The sequence below is a fragment of the Triticum dicoccoides genome, chromosome 4A (assembly GCF_002162155.2).
Source record: "Triticum dicoccoides isolate Atlit2015 ecotype Zavitan chromosome 4A, WEW_v2.0, whole genome shotgun sequence".
NCBI lineage: Eukaryota > Viridiplantae > Streptophyta > Magnoliopsida > Poales > Poaceae > Triticum > Triticum dicoccoides.
Window position 1 is genome coordinate 424,535,973 of NC_041386.1, and position 8,769 is coordinate 424,544,741.

An 8,769-nucleotide genomic window follows, 5' to 3' on the forward strand; every position below is an offset into this window, starting at 1 on the left:
TGGCCATCACACACAATGTTCATGTGATGATGTGGACTACGTGAGACGCCGTCCTTATAGCGTAGCTTATTGTTTTGGATTTCAGGCAATTTCTATGTTTGCTGAAGTAGAATATTTATTTGGCGTTAGATATTTTTTCCATAAAACAGCACTAAATTCCTTTTTTAAAGAATTTGGCATGCATGCCAACCTCCGGTGGGCTCCACCCCCCATACACCGACCGAGGGTGCCAACGAACGTGCCAACAAAGAGAGAGAAAGACACATCACCACCTTCCTCCCCTTTCCCACCACTTTCTCTCTCCCGATCTCTTCCCCTTCCTATCCCCTGCTCTCCGGCGAGGCCGCCGCCGCCGCCGTTCGCGGGCCATGGACGGCATCGAGGGGCTCCTGGCGAGGGACTTCGGAGTGCGGCCGCAGGGCAAGGCCGCGCCCATGGCCGCCGCCCGCGGCGGTGGATCCGCCTGGCCCAACCCCAGATCCATCCCCGCCCCGTCCTACGACGGCCTCTTCGGCGCGCCCGTCCCCGCGGCCTCCGCCTCCGGTCCACCCCTCGACTCGATCTTCGACTCCTTCAAGGGACCCTCCTCATCGTCGTCGTCGGCAACTGGAACCAAGCCACTGTTCGACGACGACTTCTTCGAACCGGTCCGCGGGACGAGGGTCTCCAACTCCACGTACGACAGTGACGGCGTGTCCGGGGCGGGGGCGGCGGCGGCTCCCGCGTACGATGTGTTCACGAGCAGCAACCGCTCGGCTCCGCCTTCCTATGACGACTTCCTAGGGGGCTTCGGCGGGAAGCCGCAAGCGGAGGAGATAAAGAGGTCGGTGGTGGTCGAGGACGACGACGACCTGCTGGGAGGGTTCGGAATGAAGCCGGCCAGGGAGAAGAAGTCGGTGGTGGAGGAGGACCAGCAGGGCAACGGGTTCGATGATCTGATCCCAGGTTTCGCCAGTAGCAGCCCTCCAAAGAGTAGGTGAGCGCTCTAGCTTTTGCTTGTTTAGATTAGATCTGCATTGGGTTTGGTTGTTCATTCTTGTGTCTCAGACTAGTGTGATGTTGGATAGGTTGAACTGAAATGTGAAAATCTAGAACAGAATCTTAGTGAACGTTAGAAGCAACCTTATGCAAAGAGAGCTTCCCTGGCATCCGTGATTAAATTGACGAAAAATAACTGCTGATCTTCTTTTTTCCATGCTTGTGCTGATGCGTTTGGGTGTATCTTAAATCAGTTGAGATTATAAGAAAAACGTATGCACTATATTGAGCCTAACATGAGGAAGGGGCCGAGAACAGAGTTCGCTTTCAACACAACAGATAACGAAAATTTCAAACCATTAGGTATAGCATAAAGTAACAATTAAAGTTTTGTAAGACTAAATAAGTAAAGGACTGGACTAACGTCCAAACGTTTGTTTTTAAGGGATAGATCCGAACGAGTCAATCTCTTCGATCCAACTCGTCCCTCCTCGTTCCCTTCCGTTTTTTCCCCAGCGACGAATCAATCTCTTTTCTAGCGTGGTAAAAAAAACTGTACGAAACTGGAGTCGAACACATTACCTGATGGTACACCATAGCTACTCGTAACCTCCTGATCTAGCTCCAGTTGTTGTCAAAATGAGGTTAGATAGTATTTGTACCGGTACGTGACGTGGCCACGAGACAAATAAACTATTTTCTTTCTTTCTTTTTTTACCGAATTTTTCCTTCCTTTGTAACATCTTTTGTTGTTGTAACACACTCTGTAACTTTCTCGTAAAGAGCATGATAAATTTATAAGCCATAAATCTGATAAGTCACACACAAACATGACGATAATTTTTGACCTAGAGAAAAAAAAGTTGTTGTAACACACCCCGATAACTTCTTTGTAAAATGTATGGTAATTTATATACCACCAACCTGATAACTCACAGATAAATAGTGCGGTAAATTTTGTCCCCGAGAAATAAAGTTGATGAAAACATTCCCTGGTAATTTGTGTGTAAAAGAATGGTAATATACACACCATAGACCTGACAAAAAGTTGATGTCATCCTAGATTCTTTGAATTTGAAATTTTAGAATGTTTTGTAGTTCAAACCGGCGGTCCGACTGAAAAATCTTTTTTTGCATAAAAAAGTCCATTGCGGCGAGACCTTCTAAACTAGATCTGATGTTGATATGTTCCGACATCTTTTTTTTAATGTCAAAAGTTATCACGCCAGGGCTAAGTAAGTTACCATAAATTGGTGTGTATATTATCATGTTATTTACATAGAAGTTACCGAGGTCATATTTCCAACAATTTTGTGCCCCGGTTCAATTTTACCGTGGTGTTTGTGTGTAAGTTATCACCCGTGTGATGCATATATTATCATGATATTTATAAAATAATTTATAGGAATTTGTTTTCAACATCTTTTTCTCCTGGTCAAAAAGTTATGATGGTGTTTGTGCGTTAGTTATCAGATTTGTGATGTGTATATTACCATGATACTAACATAGAAGTTATCGCGGGTGTGTCTTCAACAACTTTTTTCTTCACGCAAAAGTCACCGTGGTGTTTGTACCTGACTTATCATGTCTAAGGTGCGTATAATGAACTGATATTTGCACAAAATTAACTGGGCTTATGTTTTCAACAACCTTTTTCCCTGGGTTAAAGTTATCACGAGCGTGTCTTCAACAACTCTTTTTTCCAGGTAAAAGTTACCGCGGTGTTTCTACCTATGTTATTAGGTCTACGGGGTGTAGGATGCGCTGATATTTGCACAAAGTTTATTGGGGTTGTGGTTTCAACTACTTATTTTTCCGGTTCAAAGTTATCACGATGTTTGTACCTAAGTTATCAGGTTTATAGTGTGTATATTATCATGCTATTTATATAGAAGTTATCATGAATGTGTCTTCAACAACTTTTTTCCGCAGGTAAAAGTTATCGTGGTGTTTGTTCGTAGGTTATCTGGTCAGCCGTGCGTACATTACCATGTTATTTTGCACATAAGTTACTGGAGATACATTTTTAACAACTTTTTTTCCTTGGGTAAAAGTTATCACGTTGTTTATGCATAAGTTATCCGGTATGTGGTGCGTATATTATCATGCTATTTATACAGAAATTATCGCGGTGCTTGTAACTAAATTATCAAGTAGGCGGTGCATATACTATCATATTATTTACACAAAAGTTACCGGGGTGTGTTTTTAATACATGTTTCCCTGGGGCCGTGTTGTTTTTATGTAAGTTATCAGGTCTACTATACATATTTTATCATGCTATTTATATAGAAGTTACCAGAGTTATGTTCTCAACAACTTTTTCCCATGTCGAAAACTATTGTGGTGTTTGTATGTAAGATAATATAGTTTCGATGCTTATATTAGCATGCTATCCACGTAGAGGTTACCGGGGAGAGAACTTTTTTCCTTAGGCTAAAATTCTCATGATGATAAGTACATAAGTTATCAGGTCCACAATCGTAAAAATATCATTCCATTCACACAAAAAACCAGGATTATGTTTCAACATCATTTTTATGCATTGATAAAAATATCTTCTTGCAACAAAGAAAAGACAACTGATGAAAATATAATTTTTGAATAAAAATAGCCAATTTTTTTTTAAAACAGGCACGTTGCATGGTTCATGGTCGGTGACCAGATCCAGAAAAAAATCTAAAAGCAAATCCCCTTTGCTCCATAAAATGCACTAGCAGCATTCGTCAAAATAAAATCAACCTAACCAGTATCTAATCATCAGCGAGGTATAAGCCCAGATGGCTGGCGAGACTATCAGTAAACCTCTAGATACTAGGTTCGATTCCCACTGTCCTCTTTTTTGCGAGAAAAATAAATAGCAAAGGTAAAAGAAAAGGATCGGGGGACCGTGCTATGCGGGATCGCTCGATGGTTCGGTTGTTCGGATTTATCCCTAAAATCCGAACGTGTGGAAAATACAAATTCCCATAAGTAAATTGCAGGCATAAATGAATCATGCTGGAAGGTTAACTCTATGTCATCTTCCTTATCCCACAAAGGAAAGGAGTATAGACTATGCTGTATTATATACTCCCTCCGTTCCTAAATAATTGTCTTTCTAGAGATTTCAACAAATGACTACATACGGAGCAAAATGAGTGAATCGACGCTCTAAAACATGTCTACATACATCCGTATGTTGTAGTCCATTTGAGATGGCTAGAAAGACAATTATTTGGGAACGGAGGGAGTACATGCCATGCGTTGCTACTATTAGAGATCTTATGTGCCTTGGCTGGTAATTCTTACTTTTCTCTTCCACGTATATTACTTCTTCAGTAGTACGGTATGTTCTCTGCTAGTTCATCCAATAGCAGTACAGTGTCAAAGTTCCCGAAGCTGTGGTATTCAACTTTGCTGATGCCAATTGAAAAACCTTTTTCTCCGTACTGATGGGTCAAAACCTCGAGGAAGATGACTGTTACCAAAAGATCTGATGATAGAAGCATATTTAACGAATAGACCAAGTTGTGCATTTTGGTTCCCATAAACCTCACACTTCTATTTTATGCTATCTTCTTGCTCATTTCATACAAGTTCTGTAAAAAATGTGTTCCCATAATATTCATTATAACTTTTAGGAACACTAATGACGATAACAAAAAGAAGCCAGCAATTCCAGCTTCAAAATCAACAGCCAGCTTCGTAGACGATCCATTTGTTGTCCTAGAAAGAGTTTCTGTTTCAGGTTCCGCATATCCATCCCCGGGGAGATTCACAGATCCCTTGGAAGATCTTGATAAGTCTGCAAACGCTGAAGGCATGAGTGTTGATAGTGCTGCTGCTGCTGATAGTTTATTTAAGGATTCAAGTGCTTTTGACCAGGCCCCAAAATCAGATCCTTTGTTTACCTCGGAAATGAATGGCGACACCAAGGATAGTCATCTACAAAGCAAAGCCCGAGAGTCAAGTTCTGTACAAAGCTCGGTGAAGAGAAATCCAGCAAGCAGATCTTCTCTGGAGGACTTCGGAAATGGCATGGCGAAACCACAATCTGCAAGGTACTCTGATATTCATGTCGATGACAGTTCAGAGAGATACAGTGGCAATGGTATGGATAATCAGTCACCGATATCTACTGAATCCGAAGACGATATATGGCTTACAGTTTCTGAGATCCCTCTCTTCACTCAGCCAACTAGTGCTCCGCCACCTTCCAGATCACCGCCACTTCTTAAACAAAAACCCCTGGGTGCAAAAGCAAATGTAGAAGATGACGAGTATGTGTCACAGTCCAGCCAAAAGCACAACCAGTACAAAGATACGCCAGAGCAAGCAGATGATTCTTCAGTAGATGAATCAGAAGGTGTTGCCATGGGAAAGCATCAGATGCCTGCTTATTATGATAAAAATGCTTTTGATGATGACGAAGAGTTTGATTCAAATTCATCAGCTCGTGAAGAGAGAGAAAGCCAGGAAAGATTGGAACATGCGCGAGAAATGAGACTAAGGGAGGAACAGAGAAGAGTTGAAAAGGAGAGGGTATTGGAACAGCAAAGAGAGAAACAAGCTGTTGAGAGGGCTACGAAGGAGGCACGGGAGAGAGCAGCTGCTGAAGCTCGTGCAAAAGCTGAAAGGGATGCCCGCCAACGCTCACATCGTGCTGCTGTGCAGAGGGCTCATCAGGAAGCCCGTGAGAGGGCTGCAGCTGAGGCTAAAGATAGGGTTGCAAGGGCTGCGGCAGAGGAAAGGGAGAGGGCTGCTGCTGAAGAAAGGGAGAGGGCTGCTGCTGAAGCCAGGGACAGGGAGAGGCCTGCTGCTAGGGGGAGGGCTGCAGCAGAAAGAGCTGCTGCGGAGAGAGTTCAGCAAGAAGCAAGGAAGAGAGCTGAGCGAGTTGCGGTGGAAAGAGCTGCTGCTGAGGCTCGACAAAGGCAGGCAGCAGCAGCTGCAGCGGCGGCAAAAGAAAAACAGAGCACACCAAATGATGTTGAGTCCTTCTTTCGTATGGATGCTCGAGATACTAGTGCAGCAAAGCAGAGGGCCCCAACACCAACAGTGGTACATTCGAGCCCCAAAATATTTACATAAAATGAAGTCTGGATGCCATTTACTAGTGTTACCTTTTGCTAATGTTGAACGTTTCAGGACTCTATGTTTGATTCTCAACCACAAGGTAGAGGAACAGTTAATGGATCACAGAGAACAGCCTCTACGTCGGCCTCTACCAGAAAAACAAACCCACCATCAGCCACAAATATTTTTGGCAATGGTCTATCTGACCTATTTGAATTTGAAAGTAGTAAGCACTGGTCTTCCCAAAATAATACTCCCTCCATCCCAGAATATAAGAGCGTTTTTGACACAACACTAGTGTCAAAAATGGTTTTATATTATGGGACGGAGGGAGTATTAGCTTGTAACTTCGTAATGATATTCGTTCCCAAATTTTGCAGTTTCGGTGATTCATTTAGTATTATTTTTCAGCCCGATCATCATCTGACGCATTTCAAGATGTTGAGGGGGAGAGTGAAGAAAGAAGACGTGCTAGGTTAGAACGTCATCAGAGGACCCGTGAGCGAGCGGTAATGTTCCCACCTTTTCCTGTCAGTATAATAGTAGATAGATGTTTTTTTTTTGAAGGGTAATAGTAGATAGATGTTGCCCAAGATTAATATTGCTGATTCCGTATCATATTGTTCTCCCTTCTCCCCTGTTATAAAGAAATGACGGATATATTTTATTCTGCCACCACTGTTCGTCATATAACAATAACATATCTGCAGGCAAAAGCTTTGGCTGAGAAGAATGAACGAGATATGCAGGTTCAGAGGGAACAAGCAGAAAGAGATGTAAGTGTTGTGTTGCCCATATAACTTGCAACTTGATTCTGCTTATTTTAGTTGATGTAAACAGTCTATGCTTTCTGCTATTGCACATTATTTTCAATATTTCATGGACTCTGCTGGCCTTTTCTTTAGTTCGTAATAGGGCAACATGTCTCGACCCTTTAAGCTTGACTTTCTTGGTTGCTAATAGGCACTCTACTCATTTTGATATTTTCTTGATTCCAGAGAATTGGTGACTCATTAGACTTTGAAATTAAGAGGTGGGCTGCTGGAAAAGAGGGCAACTTGCGTGCTTTACTATCAACTCTGCAATATGTGAGTCAACATTTATTCTCCTTGCGTTTTCACCGGATTCGTGCTTTATTTTTGGGTGCTATCATTGTTTTGTTGCATAAACACGCTCACTATTTCCTTAACACTTCCCTTGTGAATAGATACTTTGGCCAGAGTGTGGATGGCAAGCTGTATCCTTGACTGATTTGATTACTGGTGCTGCTGTTAAAAAGCAGTACAGAAAGGCAACGTTATGCATCCATCCTGATAAGGTGCAACAGAAGGGTGCGACTCTTCAACAGAAATATATTGCTGAGAAGGTCTTTGACATGCTCAAGGTGTGTATTCATGCTGCTTTGCAACAAGTATAATAGTGACAAGTTAAGATGTTATTTTGTTAGAGAACCATCATTACTGCCCTAACAATGTGTTAAGCATGCCACTTTATGTGCTGACCTAGGGCTACCACAATTATTTTGTGTCGCTTTCGTTCTGAATCCCTTTCAGATGAGGCAAATAGCGTTTGGCCTGTAACTCAGCTTGGCAAATGGAATGATATACATGGTTTGCCCTGCTGCTTGGAAAAAACACCAACTGAGTTGAACACTTGATAAGTGCGCTTTTCACTTGTGTTGCCTTGAATGTTTAACTCAGATGGCCACATCTGCACAGGAACAATCAATAGACTCGCTGTAATGTAGTAACTTTCACAATTAAGTTTCTCTCTCTAGCCTTGTATTTAATTTGTTTCTGTTCATTCATGTCAACTAAAACTTGGATGGATGGCTGGATGCCAAATTAAAGCAAAAAATCCTTGGTGTGTTCTAGATTAAGAACGTACTGAAAGGCTCTGAGATCAAGATCAATGGTCCGAGCAACCTAGTAGTAGGATTAATCTTTGTGTCATCCATATTAACTGTGGATTTACCAAGTTGTGGAGGCCTATCCTACATGCTATTGTAATTCACATTGGTTGGTCGCGATATTCATCATTGCTATTGATGAGGAATATATATTTGACATTGTAGCATTCGCTTATCTTCTTATATTTATATAAAACAGGAGGCATGGAACAAATTCAATTCTGAAGAGCTGTTTTAAGCCATCCCTGTGAATGTACAGCCAGTTTTTAACTAAGTGTACCCACGTGAAGCCCTGGAGCATTAAGATGCAGCCGATCTTCTTTTTGGTGCAGCTCCATCAAAGTTATCAGTGTATAATAGGTTCTGTTCAAATGCAGACTTCTGTTCTTTGAGGATTACTGGCCGGTTGCTTTGGGATGATTCTTTTTTATATTATATACCTTGGAGGGCCAAGATTACATGTATTTCTTCCACACCATTTGTCTATAGTCAGACCACAGAAAGTCGAAACCACAGTTTATGCTTTACTTGAGATCTTACAAGAAACAGATGTACAATTATGCTTTGCCCTTTGATTATTCTCACGCTTGTACTCCACAGTGTGCAGTTTGACTATTAATTCTCAACATGATTTGGAATTTTGGATTACCCTGCAGTTTGAGTTTCCTCAAATACTCACAGCTTAATTTGCTTGCCTCACGATTTCCCATGCTATGTCATGCTCCTCTTGCATAAGCACAGAATAAAACGTGTGGCCTTAATTGCAAGTAAGGCTGCTTTGTGTGTGTGTGTGATAGAATTGGCTCTTATGCTTTCCCCTCTCTTCC

General features: G+C 42.0%; 1 protein-coding gene across 1 annotated transcript; it reads left to right on the forward strand.

Annotated features, from left to right (window-relative positions):
- The first annotated feature begins 274 nt into the window (after window positions 1-274).
- LOC119286019 (auxilin-related protein 1-like) lies at window positions 275-8,590 on the forward strand. The gene is made up of 8 exons (XM_037565361.1): window positions 275-976; window positions 4,602-6,018; window positions 6,106-6,259; window positions 6,445-6,542; window positions 6,744-6,809; window positions 7,032-7,121; window positions 7,241-7,417; window positions 8,142-8,590. Exons 1-8 carry the CDS (start codon window positions 369-371, stop codon window positions 8,178-8,180), a joined length of 2,649 nt encoding a protein of 882 aa, XP_037421258.1. The 5' UTR covers window positions 275-368; the 3' UTR covers window positions 8,181-8,590.
- Window positions 8,591-8,769: the final 179 nt, after the last annotated feature.